A 27,897-nucleotide genomic window follows, 5' to 3' on the forward strand; every position below is an offset into this window, starting at 1 on the left:
AATGGCGATTGTGTTTTTAAAAGACATTTTACGGCTATGGATAACTGCCGTTGTTAATTTTTATATAAGAGCCAATCTCATAGAAATTAATTTCAGCAACCACATTTTTTTATTGCGTATATATAACTTTTTGTATTATGTACATATAAAAGAACATAATAGTGGGTGGGTGGCTGTATTTTCAAATTTAACAAACACATACATAATTGCAAAAGTTTTAATTTCATTATAAACAATTAGAAAACATAACTTGAATACAAACTTTTGTGTGTCCATTGGCAACTCTATTTCTCCTAATTCCGTTGTGAAACAATTCTTCGAAGTTATAATAAGTACATGGTATGGTCGAACAACCTACTATCCAGATGCCTAAAATTATTATTAAAAAAAATTGCTGTCATATAAATATTTGTCTGTGAGTGAATAAAATTAGCGAAAAATAATTATACTTTTATTTTTACACAACATATAATTTCTCTACTTCTTCAATTTAGTAATATTTTGTAAGTACAACTCAATATTTTTAAAATGGTTTCCTTCTATGTATTGTTTTTATTATTATTAAATAGATGATGTCAATAATAGGCAAATATAAAATTCGATTACAGTTAAAAAAATATTTATCCTAATTTGCCGAATTGTTTCTCTTTCGTTATTATTGTTTCTAAATATTTTTTTACTACAGCATATATATTTTAAAGTGACCTTCTATTAAGAGCATTACTTAAGTAATTCTATGGTGTTGTTTCTTAATATGTTTTTATGTTTTATTTCTTGCATCTTAACGGTTTAACTTTGTGTTTTTACGATGTATGTTTATAATTAGTGACCGATACATTTTAATAATTTAATTAATTTATTATAACGTATTGTTCAGCAGTGAATAAACAATGCATGTTGACTTAATTCTATATTCTGTTAATTAATAGAAAATATTATTGATTCATTATTTTGTAATAATATTAATATTCAAGTTGTATATAAGATATCAACTAATTATAGTTTTAAATATATGTTTGCATCTCAAAATTGAACCTTATAATATTAATTTTTAATCTCATAAGATTAAACAATTTTTTTTATTTTAAAGGTCAATGTCTTCACAGCCATCTAGATTTATTTTTAAATATCGTGCTTTCCTTTTGGTGTACAGGACAATAACCATAGTTTTTTTTTCAGATACAACAATCAAGTCATTGATTTCTGAATTTAAACAGTATATGCCTAGGTAGTTTAAAAATGAAGTTTTAAAGTTCTTGCTCAATATTTAAGTAGGTTTTAGACATTTTTGACTAGTTGGTGTATGTTAAAGTGGACTAAATGTGTGATAGATATCCTGGATATTTGTTTGGAGGGACTCCTGTCAGTAGTTGGGACAGGGGTTTCAATACAATGGAGAATGTAAGTAGATATTTTTTAATCAAACTTTTTTCACATTGTTTTTGTGTATATAATATATAATAATTGTATATGTAATGCATAAACATTTTCATTTATATTATAATGTATAAACATCACTTAAGTGTAAAACTTCCATACTCTGTAATTTCACTTCCATACTGCCCGAATAATTAGGTTTACAGCTTACAAAGCAAACTGTTTAACAGCTATAATAGACTATATATATGGATACCTATACAGTGGACCTTGTAAAAACTAATTACAATCTTGTTAATTAAAGTAAATAATGGAAACAGGGTATTTACTGTATATTATATATACCTAAGCTAATAATTCAATGCCTACAAACAGTCTGCTCATGGTTTAAATGGAGGTAGCAGTGGATTTAAATATTTATCATGAATGGAAAAATCTCTTTACCTATTTTCTCAGTTGTTTTCTCCATACACTATCATCACTATCACTGGAAAACTTTATACAGTTGATAGTAATAACAAAATGCTCTCTGTATTATTTTGACTTTGTAGCATATCTAATTTAAGATTTATATGTTTACATACCTAACATCTATATAATATTACTATAATAAATATCTGTTTATATTATTTTGATTTTATTCTGCTTTAGACAATCTATAATATAAAAAAATGTTATTTTTTCTGATGCTCAGTCACATGATGTATTTTTGAAAGGATATTCTTTTATTAAACAGATATAGTTTATTATTACTTAACACTTGTGTATGTTTGTTTACATTTATATATGGTATTCAAGTATAGATTAACATTCATAAATACATTTTTTTTTGTTCATTTCAATATAAGCATTTAAGTACAATAGCTCTCTTCAATTTTTCTGCTATATCTGATCTAGCAGTGTTTCATTAGTGGTACCACAGGTTAGTGGTTTAATAGTACAGGTAGACCACAGTATGTAGTCCAGAATTATGTATATGAGGGTCTGCTATCTTATCTATGGATGATGGATAATTTAATTTAAGAAATAAATGCCAGAAAGTCTCTTAATATTTATGCCTACTTAGCTTGGAGCATAACTCCATGAAAAGACACTATATATAAGAGCAGATTTATATATGTATATTCTAAGACATGTATGAGACCTTATTTATAAATAAATAAATGATTAAAATCAGATAGGAGATTACAACTAAGTATTAATCTAGTAATATTTGGGTTGGTGTTAGTACATAGTTGTAATTAACTAAGTACTAACATTAACCCAAATATTACTAATTTAGTTGCATAAGATTACCCAACCTTCATATTAATACACAATAGAAGGAATGATTTTTTTTATGATAATTACTTTTTCTTGTGTATTTTTATTATAGCGATGTTTGAAATCGTGTTTAATTTTCTAGGGCTCTGTGAACTGAAAAAGGTCATAGGAAATGAGATTCAATAGTTTAAGAATTGTGCCTTAGAATATCAACCTTCTAGATTTAGAAACAAATCTAGTTGGTTTTGCACAAAAAAAAAACATTTTTTGTTATTTGTTTGTGCGATGAACAACTTTTTTCATTATATAATTTCTTTGTTCAAAATATTTTCATTTAAGGTTTTTGTTGTTAATTTTATTAGTGTTATACTTTGTTTGTTGGTGATTAGAATTTCTTCATACAAAAAAATGTAAGTTTCTACTGTTTAATTTAGCATGATATAATTATTTCAAAATATGGTTGTAGCTATGGTAACTGGGTAAAATAGAGCTCTGTATTTCATTTCCACAAAATTTTAATATGTATCTAGGGCCTAGGGGTAAGCTTGTAAATATATGTGTTTAATATGCTTACAGGCCAAACATTGTGATAGTAAAGATTTTTTTTCAGTGTCCATATTTCCAGATTCCCAGTAGAATCATTGTCTCCTTAGGTGGTTCTGATTAGTCATCAGTTCCAATAACCTATGCCTTAGAAGGCGAAAATAAAATAAATGGTTATCTGAAGTGGGATAACAATGAGCTGTCATGTTGATGATGTGTCTAAGTTTTCATTACTATTAGGCATGGCAGTGGCATAATTTGTTTAAAAGAGGAAAATTGATAATGTTTTTATAATAACAGAAATATGCAAGGAAACTGGAAGTCCACTTGATGGTTAGTGGCAACCAATATAAATTAATAACACCATGGACTTCACGTCGTCATATGACACCCATGGTAACACTTATACATTGCCATTCCACCAAGGTATGACACCTTGGTGGAATGGCCCTTAAATTTCAGTTAAAATATTAAACATGTATTTGTATTGTTATAGAAATATATTAAAAACTAAACAAAGGAATGGCGATCAAAGTATCATTATGAGAACATTGTACCACCTAGTGTGAAATTTGAATGTTTGTAAGTTTTTCTAAGCTTTAATAGCACCCTTATAATCCATTATTAATGAGCTCTGTAACTAAAGCGCCAGTAAAAGAGGAGTCCCATTTGAATTGGAAGTGTGCCAGCCTCTCGTACATGCCGTCAATGCAAGTAGGGTTACCATTTTATGGCAGAAATGTAACACTGTACCAAAAATTCGTATACGTAATTGTTATTTTTCTGTAAATTTTGATCAATTTAGTAGAATGTATAAAATGTGGAATATTTTGCCGGCTTCAGTGGTCTAGCGGTTTAGCACACCGCTTTACTTCCGTTTGTTGCAGGTTCGAATTCTCGCACTGTGCAAAAAAAAAATATTCATGACTATGATTGTTTGTATCGCTGGGTGTTGCTCGCCTGGGTGTTTTCTATGTATATTATGTATGTGTTTACAAAAAAATATATCTAAGTATTTATATCAGATGTCTAGTATACATAACACAAGCTCTGCTTACCATGGGACTTGTGATGATGGCGCTGTGTTAATTGTCCAGATTATTTATCATTTAATACTTTCTGTTAACAGCGACTTCATCTGTTTTTTTTATACAAAGATCTTAAATATATGATATTTTTATAATAATAAAATTATATTATATTTTTTTAAAGTTTTAAAGAGCGGTATATCATTGAGCCGCGTCCTTGTGAGAAGTTAAGGTTAAATAAACAGACTGATGTCCTGTTAACTATATATAATACAATATCCATTAATATTACTAGCTGTTACCCGCGAGTTTGTTTGCACAAACATTCATCCCTTATTAACCTCCACATTATGTGTATGTTTGCTTTGTATTGGACAAAAACGTAATGTTTAAATAAATAGTTGAAATTGTGATGCTAGTTTTGCAAGTCCTATTTTATAAGAAATATAGGTGTATATAGATTTCATTTGAAAAAGAAATTATATATAATGTATTAAATCACATTTACCATTTTTTCCGCATCGCGTAATGTCCTTGAGAGAAAATGTAGCCACTTGCCAAGAATGCCAACCAATATTTCACTTGTATGCCTAAAAGTATTGAATTCTGCTCAACATACATAGATCTGAAAAATTACAAAAAATTTTGTATTATTGTAATTTAAACGTCCATAAATGACTGGTACTGAATTTAATGGTGTTTTATACCCCTGGTTATTTTTTATAAACTGAAAATTTGGAAACTATTAGTGGCTGCTCCGGTTTCGCACAGTTCTACTTCTATTATACACATATATTTCATACTATGTAAAGATTATTTTAGTATGTTCATAACGATTTTAGGTAAAATACTACTTTGAGCCAATTTGCACAGGATTCGTTTTGCAACTTAAAAAACTGAGTATAACCCAGGACGGATTTTGATGAAAGTTTTTAGTAATATAGCTTTTCATAAAACACATAGACTATACTACCAGAAAACACATAATTTCAGAAAACACATAGATTATAATTTAAAAAATATATTCCATAATGATAAATGTTAAGTAAGTGTAATGCAGACGGAGTTGCGCGGACCAGACAGTTTATCATATTATTAATCATTCAGAGTGATTAATATTTTTTGAGATATTAAGCCAATTTCAATTTAGACGTCTTTAGGCGCCTGCCTGACAGGGCTGGCGTTCGATTCGGTACAGAGACGTGGTGACGTATGAAAATGGGCAAAGGAATATGTGCCAAACTGACTAGGTCAGAAAGTTTACAATTAATTACTTGCACAAGGTAAAGTTACTACAGTTTCGGTATAGGAAGTAAAAGCGCCGAACCGGTCAGAAAGGCGCCTTAGAAAAAATGCTTTTTTAGGTAGGTAATAGATGTTTTAGATGAGAAGCCTTGATGATTAATATCATAAATCTATGCAAATTTTAAATTGATCAATCTATCACATATCAATGGTTGTGAATGAGGAAGTGTGCTGTTTGCCTGTCTGTATGTTTTGGATACTAAACTGTGTTTAACTAAATGGTTCTTAAAGAAACTTGATGCCATGATAGAAATAAAGGATAGACTATCTTTTATTGACAGTAATATCATAAAGAGGAAATGTTTTGTATGTTTGTGACGAATAAACTCAAAAACTACTGCAGCAATTTGAAAAAATCTTTCAGCATTAGAATGCTTCAATATATCCCCCAGTAACATGGACTATATCTAAATATATTACTAAATAAATTATGTATTTCTATTAAAATTCAATAAACCTAAGGTGTAAAAAACAGTCCACGCGTGCGAAGTCGGGACTGACCGCTAGTCTTAAATAAAGCAGATCAAAACCAAAATCAAAAACCATTTTTTCATGTAGAGTGTTAACCACTTATGAACGTCAGGTTTTTGTATTATTATTTAATTTGTCCTTATCGCCCAATTCAATTGAATCTGTGTTAGATTCAATTGTGAATAACTGTAAAAAAACTTTTTTTAAAAGCCATTTTTTTATATTGTTTATCTGTACGAATATATATGTTTAACATTAAATAAAAATTTTGCGCATGAAAAAAAATTGCCATGCGCGTTTTTCATTTAAGTAACATGTAGATGTATATATATGAAGCCGACTGTACATTTAGTTTCAGTACGTTTTTGTATTACGTACAGATGTGGCCACAGTCCAAACATAAATTGTGGTCACAGTGCATCTTAAATGTAACTATTGCAGTTGAAAATGCCACCGATTGCGGGACCTTTTGTCATATTCCGGACTCGACACTAGGTACTATAGGAACTCGATTTTACAATTTCCTCATAAGTTGCTTTTATTATACAACTAACTTACTTGTTTGCCGTGACTGCGTTTGTTTTTTTAGTTAAATGGTAGCTTATGTCTGTCATTCTTATATATTATTTACTAGCTGACCCGCGCTACTTCGTCCGCATGAATTTAACTTATTTTTTATTAAAATGAATAAAAGTTCCTAAGTTACTCCATATAACATTAGCTATTTGCGAGTGAAAGCACTGTTAAAATAGGTCCAATCGTTTCAGAGATTAGCAAGAATAAGCAGACCAAAAATGTTATATTTAATTTTTATTTCTTTCCGGTGTAAGTACAGCAAACACTATTTTGATATATAATTTAGAATGTTCTGTACATTACTATACTAACAAATTTTACATCAATCTTGAGAAATCCTTGATAGAGAGGACTGCTACTAAAATTATTCGAGACAATATTCAAATTCAAAAATAATTTATTCATATAAGACATATTAGGCGGTTATGAACGTCAAATTTTTTGTATTAATAATTTTTCCCTATCGTCCAGTTCAGTATATAGATTCAATTGAAAAGAACTGGCAAGAAACTCAACTGAATTTTTATTTTTTTTAAATACAGTTTATTTAAATTGTGTAATTATGTAAGTGTCTATGTCTAACATTAAATAAAAATCTCGTGCATGAAGGATTTTTTTTTTCATTGCCCATGCACGTGTGTCATTAAAGTAATAGTTAGTGAGTAATAAGCTTTGCTGAATAGATATGATTTAACAGATGTTTTTAATTTCTTTAAAGGTAAATCTAGTATATCATTTGGTATCTTATTATTTACGTATATTCATCATCATCATCATCTCAGACCGAAAGAGGTCCACTGCTGGACATAGGCCTCCCCCAAAGATCTCCACAACGATCAGTCTCAGCCATGACCACGATATCGTCGGCAAATCGAAGGTGATTGGTGTACTCGCCGTTAATGTTGATGCCCAGCCCGCTCCAGTCCAGAAACTGGAAGACATCTTCCAACGCAGCGGTAAACAGCTTTGGCGATATGACATCGCCTTGCCTGACACCTCGCTGCAGTTGGATAGGCTTCGAATTCTGGTCGTGGAGGCGAACTGATATAGTGGCGTATTCATACAAACATTTCAACGCTTCGATATATCGATAGTCAATTTGGCACCGCTGGAGAGACTAGCACAGCCCACGTCTCGATCGAATCAAAGCTTTTTCATTGTCCACAAACGCAAGCTTTTTCATAGTCCTCAAACGCCAAGTGTGATAGTAGTTACTCAGTAAAACGCTGCTGCCCGTCCACTGGTCGATGAATCCCTTAGTCGCCTTTTACGACACCCACGAGAGGGGGGGGGCTTTACGTATATTATCGAGATCTTAATGTTTACGTCGAGTTTCTATCGAGTGTCCATAGTTGTGTATTGATATAAGAGGGTCACGGCCGCTCTTTTCGCTCCACTTTTTCGTTTGATTGTAAACTTTACGGGTTTCGTATTGTTTTTTTAAATTGCTATATCCATTGCGGCTGATGCGGTATACGTGGTTTGCTGTTCCGTATCACCCCCGGCGGGGCTCAGTGCACGATTAGTATTCGTGGGTGCCTTTACTCTACCAGTTGGTTGGATTAACTTCACGCCTTTCTATTCGGTACTACGCGGGTTTTGAGCGTATGAAAATATTGTAAATTATATTTGGTTTTGTTAAATTTAATTTATATTAGGAAAATTGAAATAAAATATACAGTTGATAATGTGAGATTTTTATTAATAAATTAATTGTAGTGTCCGATTTCGATGATAAAATATATAATTAATACCGAATTAAAATTTGCAAGTGTATAGCATAATACAAAATTCTATGTGGGAGGAGTACGAGTGAGTATACTCTGTCGATTGAAAAAAAAAACGTAATCAATTATATATGATTGTACCGTGCGAGAAATCAAAATTTTTTAGTGTAAATCACCTTTGTAGAAAGTTCTTGGTCATTAGTCTCATCTATTTTAAAAGTGAAGCCGCTTGCAAGATGTCTTTCGGTTTAACGGTGAGAAAATGTAGTGAAATTATGGGATATGGATGCGTAACATATAAGTTTCGGAATAGCAACGCAGGCTTCGTATCACGGCCATCATATGATGACGTCTTGAATCCATGATGCAGTCCATGTATATGATAGAGATATTCAGTGGATTACGTATACAGTTGTAAATATAATTTATTTCGTTCCAATTGCAGTTGCACGTTACATACAAACTGTTACTTAGCAACAATACTTATTTTAAATGTGATGGATTATACTTTTTCTACTTCAATCAATGTGCCTAATACGGTCCCTTAATCCATTACATTTAAGACATTCTACATCTCTACATTTAAATAACATACATAATATAAAACAATATACAGAAGAGTAAACAATAGAACTACTAGCAAAAAACATATCCAAAATTAAATCTGTTAAAATACTAACAATATCTGTTGGACCTATACCCCATAACCTGATAGAGATATTCAGTGGATTACGTATACAGTTGTAAATATAATTTAATTCGGTCCAATTGCAGTTGCACGTTACATACAAACTGTTACTTAGCAACAATACTTATTTTAAATGTGATGGATTATACTTTTTCTACTTCAATCAATGTGCCTAATAGTATATAAGCGACGTTATCGTCTGCCATCATTTGTCTACATCCATCATCAATCCGCCTCCTCCCAGGTGCACATTTTTTTATGGATGATAATGGAATAATGCAATGCCTGCGCTAACAGTTTACGCTGGCGGGGCACCAGTGAAGGATGATAAGATGAGCATGAAGTCAAGCCAGTTCGCTGATTGTCAGTTCAGAGGCAAATGGCAATTTACCACAACGGTTTCGATGGGGAACCGCGTGGAGGTCAACCTGACATGATATATTGCTGCATTAGTTCACATTACTGACAATCCCTTTCGCCCCATGTGTGTATTAGAAGGTTTTTTTACGGTTGATAATGGAACGGTGCACCTGCCTGCGCTAATGGTTTACGCTGGCGGGTCACCAGTGGAGGATTATAAGATGAGCATGAGCAGGGGCGGATCTACCTCTTTTTGGGCTGCAGCCCAGGGCCTCGAGTACACAAAGAGCCCCAGTCCCTGCTGAAAAAAATATTTATAATGTTAAATGTTTGGTCGGTGTATTTTCTTAGTTGAGTAATATAATTAGGTAGGCCCTTAAGTACCCAGATTTAGCCAAGGGACCCACAAATTCACGATCGGCCCCTGAGCATGAGATCAGGTCAGTTCGTTAGTCGTTGCAAATTCAACAGAAATTTAACACGATGGTTTCCAGGGGAACCTCGTGGAGGTTAACCTGACATGGTACATTGCTAGCAATAGGGTTATTAATCCACATTACTAACAATCCCCTACCCTCTGTGTTAGAAGGTGCAATTAATGAAGTGGATGTTTATAAATTACAGCAAATCCAACAGCAGTACAGAGGACGAGCGGGCCCGGCGAGGTTTTGGGGCAGCATGTCGGAGGGAGGCGGGGTGTCGGCCGCGGGCGGCGACAACTGCAAGACCAACCTCATAGTCAACTACCTGCCACAGACTATGACAGAGAAGGACTTGTATGCCATGTTCATGACCATAGGACCCATAGAGAGTTGCCGAGTGATGAAAGACTTTAAGGTGGGTCAATAAAATGAACTATGAAGAAATAATTATAATCACAAATTGCAGGTTTTATATATGTATAAGGTGCTACTAAAGTGTCTGCATTATTATATATAATGATTATGATATTACCATATGTAATCATATTACCATGGTAGCATTAAATTACTTTTCAATTTTTTTGCTTCAAAATATCTTTATTCTTGTAGGTCTATAACAGACTCTTATGCTATGTCAAATCTACCGTCAGTTCGGAATAATTTCGAGATGAGAAGAACTGACAAGAGACTCAGCTCGTATTCTTCTTTTCAAATAAATGTTGTACATGTTTACAATAATACAGATTCATTTAAATTCAATTTTGGGAGAATAGAGTGACCACCAGCATATGCTATTGCAAAAGCGAAATTAAATAAATATCAGATATTCATTAATGAATTAATCTTTACTGCATGTAAATAGGTCTCTACTTGTATTTAGGTATGCTAAAGCATTTATTGATCCTTTATAATAACCTAACTGAAGTGGTAACGTTGCTGCAACCAGATAAAGAGCTGTTGTTAAAATAGAGTATTTTCATTTATTAAGGATTTTTTTGGTTTTTTAAAAACATATAAATAATATGATGATGAGATGATGATCACAAAATAACATGGATGTTAATAGATTACTATAGTATTTTATAAGTTTTGGATACATTATTTAGGCGTCTCGGATTCGAGACGTCAATTTTTGTGGAAGATATTGTTAATGTTTTCTAATACCAATGGAAGAGCTACAGAACAATTTTATTATAGTTATGTTATAATACTCAAATATAAACATTTATGTTGTAGAAACTTGAAATTATACTATTTATAACTGGAAAAATGTTTTAATGTTAAGAAGATAGACAGCGAAGTGACAAATTATATAATTTTGTTTTTATAGTTTTGATTAAAGAATACAAAAATAAACTTTAAATATATTAATATAAAAAGAGTTTCTCAACAATCTAGAAACAATTTTTTTAACCTTTTTACTTAAGGCGCATGTTTGTATGCTTACAGACTGGCTATAGCTACGGCTTTGGTTTCGTTAACTTCACGCGAGAAGAGGACGCTGTGAGGGCAATCGACACCTTCAATGGGTACCAATTAAGAAATAAAAGATTAAAGGTAAATTATAACATTATTTTATAATAGTAATAATAATCTCAGGACAATTCACACAGCGCCACTAGACCCAAGTTAAGCTCGCTAAAGTTTGTGTTATGGGTACTAGATAACTGATACAAACACATAGATATCTTTATGTTGTAAACATACGTATCATATGTAGAAAACACCCAGACCGATACAAACAATTATACACATTAATACAAATGTTTGCACCGTGCGAGGAATCGAACCGACCATCGAAAGCGGTGTGCTAAATCACTAGGTCACCGGCCGTCAATATTCAATATTCAAATAAGCACTTTTGAATAGTCATATTTTTTTTATTCTACCACTCATTCAGAACGCAGACTCATCACAATAAGAACGAACAAAAACTTGCGAGATGCTCTTTTAAATAATACATGTGTTTGATAATGTTTCCAGGTGTCATACGCCCGGCCGTCAGGGGATGACATAAAAGAAACTAATCTCTATGTGACGAATCTCCCGCGAGCTATCACCGAAGACCAGCTCGAGACGATATTCGGAAAGTACGGAAGGATAGTGCAGAAGCATATATTGAGGGATAAAAGCAACGGTACGCCGAGGGGCGTCGCTTTCGTAAGGTAATTTGTCACTACTAACTTAAATATGATTTATGCATTCAATATTTAGGCTGTTGATATACAGTCGGTCAGTTGTCAGGTGCGACTAATGTTTCTATGGAGTCCGATTGGCGCAGTTGTTTGTTACGCTTTGCCCTCTTCGGGGTTGTATCGGTAACTGATTGACTGTATATCAGCAGCCTTTGTATTTGCCAACCCTCTAATTATAATAGTAATAGTAATAATTTTATTTATATAAACAAATTGTTATGACTATTCAAAAGTGCTTAAATTAAGTTTATTTGAATAAATGATTTTCTATTCTATTCTATTGTGCAAAAAAAAACAAATACACAATGGATAAGCTTATATTTAAAATTAATTCCATATATATACAATAGTTCTTAAAACTATTATTTATACGTGAAAAATAAGTAAGTATATTGTTTTTATTTATACGTGAATTAAACATCCATGGTCGCAAATGTAATAATATTGGGAGTTTTTTATCTTCTTCTCCAGGTCAAAACGACCTAAAAGAATTTGAATAATTCTTTTTGTATTCGAAATCAGTCCATTCTTGAGATCAAAAAGAAAATTAATTTCCTTCGTAATTTAACACAGCAAAGATCATACCAACCATTCTAGAGTTATATATTGTAGCTAACATGACTTTGTTTTATTTTACTATTTTATTAATGTGTTTTATTTCGAACAGGTTTGACAAAAGAGAGGAAGCGCAAGAGGCGATAGCAGCATTAAATAATGTGATACCAGAAGGGGGCACCGAACCGCTCAGTGTGAAGGTCAGTTCTATCATACACTGTTGATTATTTAAGAGTAGTCGTGCCCGCTTTCGTATGCGCGACACTCATAGGAATTATAATAGTATGGTGCGCCTGCGCTAACGGTATACGCTGGCGGGGCACCAGTGGAGGATGATAGATGAGTATGAGGTCAGATCAGTAGCCTATTGTTCGCCACAATTCACCAGAAATTTAACACGATGGTTTCCAGGGAGAACCTAACATTGCAATGGGGTTATTGATCCACATTGCTAACAACCCCCTTCCCACCTATGCGTGGTACTTGGAATAGCAGTAATAACACTTACGCTGATATAGACTGCGGTTTCATACAATATATCAGAGAATACTGCATTCAAATATGTTAAGCCGTTTATGAAATTGGCGTGCACAAAGAGATTAATAGAGAGAAATATGAAAGAACAATCTTTTTTTTTATTACATGGAGGAAGATACAATTTGTGTGATTGTTTGGGAGAAGACTTCTCGGGAGGGGGTTCACGTCGACTGGTGCATTGTTTGCAATGGCGATAATAACTAATCTCCGTTACTAATACCCTCCCCGCCCTCACTCCCGAGACAGTAACGACTTTTTATCTATATCTTTTATCACACACACATATACAGACATATGCTGTGTCATACACACATCATACATACATACATAGTACTTACATGTGTATGATTTATCCTATCTTATTTAATAAAATATCCAATATTATTTAAAAAAAAATTGTTCTGTATTATCTACGATGTTACTCATCCCGTATAGCATGAGAGTGCTTCCACTTCCACTTCCACATTTATGACAAGCACTTTTTATACAGACACCGTAAAAGTCATAAACATATAAAATAAGAACATGTCAAAAATATCAATTACTAGCTGTACCTGCGAATTCGTCCGCGTGGAATTTAATTTATTTTTTCTAAAATAAAAGTAGCTTAAGTTGCTCCTTATTACCTGCCAAAAAAAGTCTCGTCAGAATTGGTCCAGCCATTTCAGAGATTAGCCTGAACAAACAGACAGACAGACAAAAATTGTAAAAAAAATATTTTGGTGTTCATATGTACCATATTTATATTCATATGCACGTAGTAAAAAACGGACACTCCAATTTTATTTATATCTATAGATGTATAGACATAAAAATGTCTGTCGCCAACGCTACTTATTTAAAGTAATTTTTAATCCTGTAATTTGAAATCCTAAAATATTTTTTTCTACTCCAGTAATAAAAACAATGAACACGTTAATCAGATTTTTTTTCTGACGCTATTTATAATCGACGTGTTAGCGCGCAAACTGGTTTATTCCGGTTTTAATGGCTGTAATATACCACCACAGATTCAAAAATCTCCTTAAGTTGTTTTTTTATGGATGATAATGGAATACACACGCCTGCGACTGAATATACGGTACGGTATACGCAGGCGGGAACCAGTGGAGAATGATGGACTGAACATGAGGTCAGGTCAGTTCGTCCAACGTGCAAATTCATCAGGAATTTATCACGATGGTTTCCAGGGGAGGTCAAACTGATATGAGTATATTATTGACATTAGCCCCCCCCTCTCCCTCTTAAGTTGATTTGCCTGTATTTACCTTTATGTATATTCGTGATTATCATATTAGCATTACAGGGCACGCTTAGCATGCACTATTGGCCGGGGTACGGGTCTAAATTGTTGTTTACTTTGGCAGCCTACTGGGACAGACGCGATCTACAAACGCGCTTCGATGGCTGTATGGCGCTCCAATAGCCGACTACGGTTGCACAGTGACACTATGGTGCGATATGACGTCATATCTTACTTTGATAGTGTGACCAGCCGCGTTATTATGTAACGCCGCTTTCTAACAATTCTCAATTGATTTTAAACACTATTTCTATTGTTTTAAGGTTGTTTATAATTATATACATTACACAAAGGATATATTTACTATGATAATATTTTTATGGGCTACCTATATGAAGTGCAGGTTATATATCAAAATTCAAAAGAATACAGTCTTTTATACGTATAAAGAATATTACACATTTTACTTATTTTAATAATAGAAAGAAACGAAGTGAAGGTAGACCTGTCTGCCCAAAATTTACGATCTACCCGACGAGTTGTAACACTGCCGAAATATCGGGAATTCAATAAAAATAAATAAAACGTGGTGAGGTCTCGTAATATTCTTAATTTTACGTATAAAAGACAGTATCATTTTGACTTTTGGAGCATGACGTATACTTTATATATATCATAATTTTCTTAACTATATAACTAAAAATAATGTATAAATAATCACTTCAAATTTTAAAAAGTATGTGCTTTGTCATGATTATCATGTGTTTTCTAATAGCAGATTCGTTACTAGGACGTTTGTAACAGCGTCAAAGTATTGGGAACTCATAAATAATATTATCATATTAAATATTCGTTTATATAAGGTGTTCAATTAATGACAGATAGATAGACTCTGTGCAAAGTTATCTATCACTTGTTTTTTTTCTGTTAAGCGGCTTACTTTGTAAGCTGAAGATATAGTAATGGAATTACAGAGTACGTAAACATGTTAATGACGGTCTCGGTAATTTAGCGGTTTAGCATATCGCCTTACTTCCGATAGTCGCGGGTTGAATTCCTCGCACGGTACAAATGTTTGTATTAATGAGTATGATGTATCGGTTTGGGTGTTTTCTATGCATAATATGGATGTATTTACAAAAAAAATCTATGTATTTGTATCAGATGTCTAGTACCCATAACACAAAACTCTAACTAGCTTAACCTGTGTCTAGATGACGCTGAGTGAATTGTACTAAGATTATTATTATACCTTAGTTTAAAATTGGGAATAATGAGATCTGAGCGGGTACTACCAGCGTTACGTGACGACGTAATATCCGTCGTGCTGTTCATGTTTGTAGACTACGATTGTACCACAAGGTGGTCATTCAGCTTATATGTGCTTTCAGTTACGTAAAAAATTGTTATAAAAAGTCGATAGGTTAAAAATTTTTTAAGAACCATTTGATAGTTGCAGTTACTAAGAATTGCAACTGTGAATTGGTCCGTAATTAATCGCAGAGCTGTAAATTTGAATCAGTTTTAATTGAGAATTGTTCGCAACTGCGTTACATAATTAAGCTTCGATTGTCACACAAGTTATGTTGCTGACGTTACTTTCTGTTTTGTTTCGGTTTCGATCATTGTTTCTTCTAGGCTGATTGTCGATTGGTTGCTACGTTTTTTTTTATCTCTCGTCTTTTTTTGTTGTATTTACTATAATTGATTGTGTTGTAGTTAGGTTGTCTTCATTTATTAATGTGTTTCTTTTTATTTTCATGTACAAGCTATTTATTTATGTCATGTATCGTAAAGTATGTTTATAACAATCAGTAAGCCATGTAGAATTTTATTGAAATTGATGTGATCTTATGTATGGTACTTAAGAAACAATATGAAAATCTGAATATAAGTTTAGATTTTTTCATACTAAATTGGTCACATGACAGTCTGTATGAAGGCACTGAAATTTATTTTCATTTTTCCGCTTTGATCCTTGGGGAAAGGTTTGTAGTTTCATGAACACTATCACTGGCTGTTGGCTTAATATACAGGTGAAAATAAAATAAGCTATTATTTTGTTAACATTTAGACTTTTTTTTTTGCGAACTATACTAATGCTGTTTGACGCGGCTGGCCTTTACAGCGAATGATATAGGTGCAAGCGCAGGTGACACTCCAAACAGAGGAAGGTCTTACGGAGCGGCTGAAGGCTAACTTCTGCCTGACGGACTTCAGTCAGATGTCACTGTTGGGTTCTAATCTCAGCTCAGGCCGTCGCGATTTGTATCCCCGTTTGACCAATTCAAACGGGGATAGAAATTGGATCGATAGGGTTATAGGGGTTAGGGATAGGGATCATTTGAGTATGCATAATAAAGTTGCAGTACAATAAAATTAGCCCGTAAAACAATACGAATGATATTTAGTAAATTTAACTTACTGAAAAAACATGGTTAACGTTTGAAGGGTGTCGCTAGTGAAGCAATTTGAAAGTTTAAAACATTGTATTTCCAATGTCGATCGATCGTAATTGTTAAGAGTAGCTGCTGAAGATACTTTTAAATATTCTTGTTCAATATTTAAAATTCTAGTTATTAATTCTGTTGCTACATTATTAGTAAATAACGTCATTCTAAATCCAAGATGGCGGAACGTGCGTAATGGCGGACTAGTTACATTTATGTACATGGTTATTAAATGTAAGGATTTGCTGAGAATACCAATACTGAAATGACTGTACTAGCAAGTAACAACTATTATGGCAGATTTAAAAGCTTGTTTATTGAAATATTTATAGTTTTTACTATTCATTCATTACAATGTATGTAGTCTAATGCTAGAACGTTCGATAATTATAGGTGGCCGAGGAGCACGGCAAACAGAAGGCAGCTTACTACGCGGGCTGGGCGGCGGGATTCCAACATAATCGAGGTAATACTTTATTAATTATATATTCAATTTGGTAAGTAAAAAAAATTATATGGGTACTAAAAAATTAGAACCATATCTACTTTAATATTTCACTAATACCTTTTTAAAATTAGATATTTTTTTCTGATAATAATTCACCACTAATCAAAGACGGAATGATGAGAAAGTAAGCTGTCTATGATGGGTTCTTGAACGTAATTTACGTATTATGAAAAAAAGCAGTGCATCGCAAATAAAAAATATAATTGCACATATGTTGCTAGACATGTTCTTATTTTAAATTTTCAAATGTGTGAACATCTAAATTTAAATGTCTTTTTATTTTTATTAATGACAACTGGTCTATAATGCTAATGTTATTGTATGTATTTCTTTTTATTAAAAAATATGTTATGATATTTTAAAATATGCCACATAGGTTGGTAAAGGTTTGTGCACTATACAGCCTTCGGTAATTTGAAAATAAAATTTTTTAAAGTGCAAATAACATAAGCTAATCCAAAGACAAATTGTGCACGCTGCCATGGATCAGCCTCTGTACCGCACGTACCGCAGCGCCACCACAGCCTCGACCAGCTCGACATGCTGCATAGACAAGACTACCCGACCAACTACGGGTTGTACGGTAACACCTCGAATCGGTTCCTCCGACGCGATTTCTACAACCAGTCGTCTTATATGAGTCACCATCGTCCGTTTTGAAAAGGGCTCTATTGTAAAAAGTTCCGTTTATCCGATACTAGGATATAAACGGACATGGACTTTTGTTTTTGGTAGTGTAATGTATATTGGTATAGTGTAAGACTAGGTATTGTGGAGTTTTTTTGTAATATTAATATATTTCTTTAATTGAGTCATAGACACAAAATTCCTTAACATGTGTTTTTAATTTTGATGTCAGTTACACAGTAAAAGTACCTTTATAGTTTACTTTTTAGGGGATATAGTCTCAGACATAGCGCTAGAAAGAGGAATATATGTTTATTGCAATTATATTGTTTATATTGGCAATATTAATATTATAAAGACTCCACAATACTGTAAAATTTACCTACTTTGCGCTTAGTTACCCTGTCCACTGTTACTCTCCAATGCTTCTTCTGTATGTTAAGAATATTCTAGAAAAGAGGCGAACGCGTGATGGAAAGCGAAAGCACCTTGTTACCAGTTTTGTGGACAATTTTTGTCATTAAAAATAATATACCTTCTTACACTGTGTTTATTATTTATTGAAGAGCTAAGAGAATAGGATACTTCCTTAGCTAGATTATAAAAATATTAATATTTGACAACTAAATTATATATTTTTTCCTATATTTCATAGTACCAAGAAGTGTAATACGAACAAAAAATGTTCACAAAAATAGTTGATAAATGTTTTGACTGAGGCGGAATATTTAATATGTAAAATTTAAAAATGGAATACTAAAATTTAAATTTAAAGGAAAATAAATTATTTTGTGCTGGGATAAAACAGGTTTCTTTCATTATAAGGACTATAAAGGGCTGAACTTGTGTTATTTATAACAATTTTAATGATATTTTAATATAAATCTTTAGCCCAGCACGAAATTTGAATATTAATATAAAGACTTAAGGGACCCGATGTCTCAGCACAAAGCCCAGTATAGTTGACTCGAAAAATCTAGACTTTTATTAGAGATCCGGTAGTCTTTGCATTCACCATAACTGTTAATATAGTATACATATATAGTGATCTAATAATAAAGTGTACAGACGCAAATTCTTATTATTTCGCTAACTGATTTTAGACAACGATTTTTCTGTTTAATGTTTTGTTTCATAATTTTAATTAATTATCCAAAATTTATAATAAATTATAAATTAATGAAATTCAAGTTTAGGCAATGTAAATTATGTATTATATTTTTTATGATCTGAATATTCTTTATAGGTTTACCAAATATGAAGATTCAAGAATGCAATGGTGAAATTAATATGTGGCTTGTTTTTTTAAATGTTATTTTTAATTACGAGTGTAATAGTTTTTGGAATATTCATCTGAATGCTAAATATAATAGCAAATTACTATATTGTCAATTGTCAATAGATTATTCAAAATAAAAAAAATAAGAGATTTGTAGACATGTTAAATATTTCAGTTTCCAGTAATATATAATGATATTTTTATGTACAAATTGAATATAGGACCCAACTTTTTAACATTTGTTTACCTTACCTTCGAATATATGCAGCAATGGTGTAAAATAAATTAATAATTTTAATTTGAACTGTAGACCGCTGCATCGCGTTGCGTTTGTGTATATAATATTCGAGTAAAGAAAAATATAAAATAAAAAAAAACGTAAGTGAAAATTGTTGTCTAGAATCGATGACTTTATAAACAATATAATAATAACATAAGTTGTGCTCATGTCAATTCAATTTATTAATTTTAAAACGACACGATATGAACACGCAAGTTTACAAAGTTGCGTTTGTAAATTTCGCCTTTTTGTGGTTTTATATGTTTATCTATTTTTATATTTCACTTAATATCTTAAATAAATAAAATAAAGATTTGCTAATGTATTAGAAATTTTTGATACTGTATAATTTATATGTACCTATAATACATAAAAAAATATTACATATACATTATTGATGTATGTATGTAATAGTTAAATCTGAATAAAAAGTATTTAATTTTTTGCATAACAATTGGATTTCATTAATATTTAATATTTTTTTTACTTATTTTTCAAATAATTTAAAAGAGTATATTATATTGTCATTATAAATTTGCGTGTTCAAACGTGTCCAGATATCGGCTTATGAACATATAACGTGCTCAATATATTATAAATTGGTCTGTTAAACGGCGTATTATAGTTAGCTATTTATATATGGTAGTGGATACGGTGTAAAGAATAAATACATTCATATGTTATTTGAAAATGACGTTTATATGTTTGACTAGCTGTTCCCCGCGACTTCGTCCGCTTAGAATTTGACATTTATTTTCTAAAATAAAAGTAGACTAAGTTACTCCTTATTACATCAGCTACCTGCCAATAAAAATCCCATCAAAATCGTTACAGTCATTTCAGAGATTACCAAAGATAAGATACCGTTTCAAACTGACAAAAAAAGTAAAAAAATATTTTGGTGTGCTACATATTTATATTCATATGCATGTCGTAAAAAACTTTAATTTCAATATTACAAACAGCCATTCCAATTTTATTTATATGTATATATAATAAGGACATTAGGCTATTTAATGAGAGAACTAAACACTTGTATATTTATGTTTTAATTTAATACTTGGAAATCAGTATGCGTACGCTCTCTAACTCTGCAGAAAGCGAAGTGAGGGTTTTACCTTCATCTGTAGGTAAGCTAAATGGCAATTATTTACATGTATTGCCCTAATGTAGATTCATAAATCAAGGTTACCAATAAATATTTAGTTTTGGCTAATATCCTTTTTTATGGATACTGTAGGACACAATATTGGTTTTATTTTCTAAATTCTTTGTGTAATATACTATCGACTTATGTTATTTTATGATATCATAAATAACATGAAGATAAGAAAGAAATCTAAATTGAGGTATATATATTACCACCACATCAAGATTTAGTCAACCCCTGTGCGATTTATAAACCTATATATTATGTAACATATAAACATTTGCATTATCAAATAACAGATAAGGTTATGCATTCTTTAAGCCGTATCTTAGACCTATATATATTCGTTGCATATATAATTATGTATGTTAGTCATGAAGAAATCGTTTTATAGTGACAGTAGTGACCGGTAATGTAAGTTTCCATATTTCTGTATATATATTATATATATATATTATTTTGTATCCTAAAATACTTTTTCTGGGACCTGATGAATATATATACCTATAGCTTTTAATTACACATGATCTTTGCCTGTGTTAATGTCGCCCTAAAAATATTGTTTTTTTTCTATGAATGTTAAACTATACCTATGTATATATACTATATATTCGAATTGTTGTAAAATAGTTGATTTGAATATATTGGTGTTAGTTTCTTAACTTACAAGACTCGAAGCATATCGAATACGTACGAATTAATTTAATTGATATAAATAATAATTTGTTCTGTTCTTACAATTTAATGACTTATTTGTATAAATTATTGAGTATATTTTCGTTTAACATTTTTAATTTTAGTAACAAAATTTAGAAAGAGTGTGTAACTTTGAAATTACTGGCACACTTCTTAATATTTATTAATTAGCAATTAGCCTGAGATTCATTTCATAAAATAATCTGAGCAGTATGAGAATGTAAAACCCGCTCGGTCCATAACGTGATAAAAAGAAGAAACTTTAAGGTTGGTAATTGATAGATTTATTAACGGAAAACATCAAAATACAAAATGTTAGTATAATGCATAGCCTCATATTGAGTTCGTTAATGAAACGTAAAATGTCTATGGTTAGAGGTTATATAAATGCAGTTTTAGACATTGTTAAGTTGCTAGCACGCATTCACTATGATTCGAGTCGTCACAGTGACAATATACCGCGGTGATTCGAATGTTTAGTAGTTGTTACGGAGTTTACGAGTGTTATTTATTCCCATAACTGTCCATTACGTCACTTAACTTCTTGTAATGATGGATATCAGGATATATATTTATTGTACTTCTTAATACTGATGGGGCATTAGTGGAAGATGATGAGACGAGGATGTCGTCAGGTCAGTATACCTGACTAATCTAACAGGAATTAACTGCGATGTCTTCTAGGGGAGATGGTTCAACCTGATGTTACCACGTTAGGTTGACCTGTCGCTAGCAATAGGACCTTCCAGTCTCCTTTAGTAACAACCCCATTACACCGTATGAGTATATAAAACTAAACTTGTTTATATAATAAAAAAGAAAGAAAAGAAAAAAAGTATCCTTTTAATGTTTTATTACGGTTATATACAATTAATTATATCAGGGATTAACATGACGGTTAGAATGTGTTTGAAAAAGATAAAGAAGGCAGATCTGTACACCCAGATATTTCTCGTAAGAACAATACATCAAAATTCTTATTTTTGATATAATTATTATTCGTATATAATAATATAGTCTGATTCTATACAACATCAAACGTCAACTTGGTAATTCTGGCAAGAAGAATGGGCAAGAAATTTTGCTGTTTCTTGTCAACCAAATGTTATGTAATTTAGTAGGAGATTATAAAAAAATATACGTAATTGCTCCTCTTTTTATGTTAATACCTGATATCCATCATAATTCTTTACCCTTCTTAGGTTAGTGTATAACTAAAGTTATTAAAATACTGTATTTTAACTATTCGAAGTGTAGAGACTTTAAGTGTTAATCGTATGATTCGGTGGGGATACCCATATATACAATACTCCGAATATAATGCTGTTATAGATTATAAAAAAAAATGTATTACCTAACATTTGACACGCAAAGCACGTATATTTTAATTAATGAAATAATGCAATTATTACATTCAGCATGATTAGATAATATATTACTTTAGTATTATCATTAAATAGTTCTTATGTTATTGTAAATTACGTTAATATTAATTGTTAAGTAAATTGTACGTTGTCAATAGTTGCCTTTACACAAGACGTTCTGTCACGCGCGAAATAGCGCGGGAAAACCAGCGCGCCATATTGAGTATTTTATGTTCTATCGCGCTTGATAGCTCGTATGACACCTGTCACTTTACTTTCTTTTAAATTAATATATTTTATTTATAAAGGAGACATTTAAGTTTATAAATTATCAATAACTCTGCAATTATGTTTTTAACCCATAGTCAGATGGCCGCCATTTTGCAACGCAAAAAAGCCACGCACTGTTGGAGCACGCGGAAATGGCGCGAGCGGCGGTCTATGTCGTTCTCTTTGTGTATATATAAACATGCACATGCACGTTCTTTTCTGCATGAAATCATATTTGCTACGTATTCGCTATTCGCTATTGCTGCGTAAAAAAGCGTACTTGTAAAGGCAGCAAATATATGTTTTGTGATTATCTTCGCTCTGTATGGTTTCTTTTAATGCCAACTCCTTCATATAAAATATTTTAATAATATATTGTTTAATTAAGTGAATTATAAAAACAGCTATTATTATGATATGGATATCTCTACTGAAAATGGAATGTAGGTCTAGAAAGCTAGAACTAGTTTCCAAATGTGAATTGTGCCTAATAATGTGTAAAATCTAAGTAACTATTGGGAATTACTGATTGGGAGGTTTAAAAGGAATATATAAAAGCAATATAAAGTGCACGCATAACGAGATGAGATCTGAAAAAAGAAAAATGTATTTTTGTTTTAATTTCTATTTCTATTTGACGTTGATAAACCGTCAATATTTTTGTTCTAGTTTATTCTATAATTTCTAATTTACGTAAATAAAAATTCAGCACGCTCTAGTGTTCTTTCCTTTTTTTATTTTCGAGTACTATAATTATCATGTGTAATTGCGTTAAAATAATATATTATAAAAAAAAGAGAGACGGTCAACTTGGCATGTAGAGACGATCGACTTGGCTTCTATAGACGATCGACTTGGCTTTTATAGCTTATTATGATTATTGTCATTTCACGTAAGATAGGTTATATTAATAATGTTATACTTTCCCATGTAATTTTAAGTGACTATTAATGCTTATATATTTTTAAGGTTTTAGATTTTAAACGGTCTTATGATATTCAAGTGTTTTGTTGTATTGATAATTTTATTATTACTTATTGTAATTCTGTATACAGGTGCAAATTATTGTAGTAGAGAAATGTTTACCCGCGGAAGGACTCATGGAGCGACTGAAGGTTAACTTCGGCTGTCCGATACGACTTTAGTCTGAGGGCACCGCTAGGGGTTCGAACCTCGGCTCAGGCCGTCGTAATTTCGATTCCAGTTTGAATTGAACGGGGATCCATCGATGGGATGCTGTACGGTGACATTACCGAAAACTATGTTTAAGCAAATAAATTGTCTAGCCATCATATGTTACATCAAAATCAATACAGACCTTATTATCACCGATTACAGTTCAATTTAAAATAACATTACTAATTATATCTTATATATAATATTCTCCTGTCACAATGTTAGTTACCATACTCCTTCCAAACGGCTGGATCGATTTTTATGAAATTTTATATGCATATTCAGTAGATCTGAGAATCGACTACTATCTATTTTTCATACCCCTAAGTAGTAAGGGATATCCACCCCTAAATATATATTATTTCGACATAATATTTTATTTTCATTTTATTATTATTTAGGATTGAAAAATATATACAACCCTAAATTTTCACCCTTCTAGCATCAACCCCTATTTTTTAATAGCGATTTAAATTTATATGGCAAAACAACATTTGCCGGGTCAGCTAGATTAAATATAAAATTACTGCATTATTTACACTTGTATACAGATAAATGTGTCTATTATCTAAATATTTTACATGTTTGTGGTTTACATATATATGTTAGTTTATATAGTTTATATTTTAAGATGCTAAATTCAATTATAAAGAAAAAAAGAACAAACAATGTAACAGCACTCGCTAATAAAATATTTTTATATGTAATTTCAATGGAACAAAATGCCGATGGTTATCCTGATGGTAAGCAGCAGTCGTGTATACATGAACAGCATCAGGGATGTCCTGTCATGTGATATAGTGGCCCGCATGTGTATTCCATAGGAGTTAGGTGACATGCCTCCGTATCTCGTAGCCCGATTTGGTAATAAAAAAATGTAATGATAGTTAATATTAAAGTTGTCTCGTTGAAATGGGTTGTCTGCATGACGTTACGTTAATTATTAGTGTTTAATTTTAATATGTGCCACGCATAATAATAAAATGAATTAACTGAAAAAAAAAAAAAAAATTTGGAAAATACGACTTTAAAGTTAAAAATCATTAAAGTAGAAGTTTCAAAAAAATAATCATTGTTACGCATGCGTTGTGTTATTTTTTTTATATATAACTAGCGATCCATCCCGGCTTCGCACGGATGCTTTATATCTTTGAATTTCTCTTCTCTAACTTGTTCTATACTATAACATTCATGAGTTAAAAAATTAATAACCGGCTATAAAGTTTTCGGTATCAGTAGAATTTCCAATTATTAACGAGTTAATGCGTTTTATTATTAAGCGTATTTTTTATATTTGTGTGTATTATATTTAATCTACATTATTTATTTTATTAACCGAGTCTTGACACGAATAATTTATGGCAAATAGAAGTATTTACCTCTCGACGTTTCGTGTCAAGACCCGGTTAATAATATAAATAATGTATATGAATATATATTAAATTATAGTTTAAAAATAACTATATTTAATCTGTTTGTACTCCTATCTTTAAATGTATTCACTAATGTAATATTCATTTGCGAACTGTAACATTACTCAGGAATGAATTCTCCGTAATATAAATATTAATAATTATTATATAATTTGATTTTACTGTTTTTTTTTGTTAATAGTAAATTATTTTTTGAATTGTTAGAAGATATGACGTATGAATTAGAAAGAGTAAGAATATTTGATCTCTTTTTTTAATTATATAAAATATATATGACATTATACTATGGAGCTCTGTATTAGCTATTGTTTGCTTTTTCCAGGTGTTATTTTATGTCGTAGAAATGATAAAGAAAATATTTACAAATGATACAATCACAAACGAATGTTCGTTTAAATAATGATTAAATTTTAATAATAATTTAATTCTAATCTGTTATTACAAGATTGTTGTACCTAGTTGATTGTTGTGTTGTAAAATTATGAATGGTCGAACGAAATCGAAAAGGTATTCTTCCAAATTCTGGCCAAAAGGATATAGTGATGTATAAATAAATAAATATTATTCATTATATACGGATTTTATTGTAAACATTAAAGCATGTAGTTTGAGGTTTATTAGAGATTCTTTTATGTCTTATTTGAAGTTTTTAACAGGAAAAAAATTAATATTGTTTATATGAAAGTTTGCGAGAATAATATGCATGATTGTTATTTTTTAACGATAGAACTACCAGATAGATATATAGATAGGATGAAATTTGGTACACAGATACATAGATTATATCCTAGATTAATATTATAGCCGCGACTTTGTCTCCTTTTTTTTAGATGAAAGATAACTTAAATTCGTCCTCGTGATACAATGTATCCGATTCGTTCAGTTTATGATATTAGAACACTATTAGAGCTTTGAAAAACAAAATGCATCACTGTACTCAATTTCCTAACGAGTATACCATCAAGATATTATTCTTTTCTTTTAATGTTATTTTATAAAATAATCGTAACAAAAAAAATTTTTTTTTTCAGATTTCTGAATTTTGAACTTTATTGTTTTAGTTGATAATTTAATATTATATTAAAAAATATTTCAATTCAATTAATTCTACACATTTTCTTTAATTTTTGTTGTCATTAATTTAAATTATCTTAAACATATAGAAATGTTTATTAAAATATTATACTTTATTTTGTTTATGTTTTTCTTAAGTTTTTTTTTTCGTTATTAATTTAATGAAACCCTCATCAGGTGACTACCAATGGAATTGCGGTAGTTGTATGGTACCAGACTCGTGGGATGGATTCGTACCGCAACCTCCAGGAGGCAGTCTGCCGGGGACCCCTCGAAACGGCTGCAGGCCAGGCGCGTGCGCCAACAGAGGCGGCTACCAGAACTACATGTCGGGTAAAGGTCCAGGGAGGTCAGGTAGAGGTGGTCGGAATCCACCCTGGGCGCCCGGGTTTGAAGAGCGGTTTAAAGGTCAAAGGTGCAGGAATGGACCAGCCACGCCTTACTGGTAATGGTAGGATAAAACTATAAGGGTAAACAGTTTCTCAATGTATAATTGTGATATTTTAATGATATGATGATGTGTGATTTTGTATGTTAGGTTTTAAAAACTTAATTTATGATGTAACTTGACGACTGAAACCTAGATGGGAGAGTCAGTGATATTGTCAATTGTTGAACTTGTGGTGAAAACACTTGGTATGTTCGATAAGTGTGTTTGAGTACCTCAGCTGTCGAATTAACTTGGTTTGTTAATGGTGTTTTCATCACCGCAATCAGTCAGAAATATAAATTGGCATAATAAGATTTTTTGGTGTCGACCAGATTAGAACTTCCGACCATTTGGGTAGTATAAGTCGGGGCTATAAACTACTAGGCTACGACGCCCTACGCCTAATAATATTCTGGTATACCCATAAATACAGGAGTTTGTAGAAATAAAAGCTAATGTTATTTATATTATTTACCGGGTCTTAATAATTTTATGGCAAATAAAGGTATTTACCTTTCTCGATGTTTCGACTAGGATGCACTAGCTGTGGTCATATGGTTTTACATATGCAATCTGTTTCGAGAATTGGAAACAAAGGTGTTATTAAACTAATAAATAAAATACACTATCTTTGTAATGATGTAACTTTAAAGTGTAAATTAGCAAATTAAGAAAAAAGTATTATTTTTCGGTAATGCATTATGTGTGGTATAAATTTTATTTATTTATTATATTTTAACTAGTTTGGTGTTATTTTACAGGGATTTATGTTGATGAATGATGGTAATATATTAATAGTTTTTTTTAATTTAAATTTTATGTTTATTTCTCATTATATTAATAGATTTTCGATAGATTATGTAAATTGAT

General features: G+C 31.4%; 1 protein-coding gene across 3 annotated transcripts; it reads left to right on the forward strand.

The window, feature by feature from the left end:
- Positions 1-415: 415 nt before the first annotated feature.
- Positions 416-27,162, forward strand: LOC131843582 (sex-lethal homolog). Of its 3 annotated transcripts, none has more exons than XM_059192258.1 (8): positions 416-503; positions 1,180-1,401; positions 9,963-10,175; positions 11,210-11,317; positions 11,744-11,925; positions 12,623-12,710; positions 17,134-17,206; positions 26,775-27,162. In XM_059192258.1, exons 2-8 carry the CDS (start codon positions 1,321-1,323, stop codon positions 27,044-27,046), a joined length of 1,017 nt encoding a protein of 338 aa, XP_059048241.1. In that variant the 5' UTR covers positions 416-503; positions 1,180-1,320; the 3' UTR covers positions 27,047-27,162. The 3 variants fall into 3 exon arrangements, with proteins under 3 accessions (XP_059048241.1, XP_059048242.1, XP_059048243.1); XM_059192259.1 differs by lacking the exons at positions 416-503; positions 1,180-1,401 and adding exons at positions 2,929-3,050; positions 3,680-3,765; XM_059192260.1 differs by lacking the exons at positions 416-503; positions 1,180-1,401 and adding an exon at positions 2,929-3,050.
- The last annotated feature ends 735 nt before the right edge of the window (positions 27,163-27,897 follow it).

Source organism: Achroia grisella, unplaced genomic scaffold (genome assembly GCF_030625045.1).
Source record: "Achroia grisella isolate CSIRO2021 unplaced genomic scaffold, CSIRO_AGI_Agris_v1 utg319, whole genome shotgun sequence".
NCBI classification, from domain to species: Eukaryota; Metazoa; Arthropoda; class Insecta; order Lepidoptera; family Pyralidae; genus Achroia; species Achroia grisella.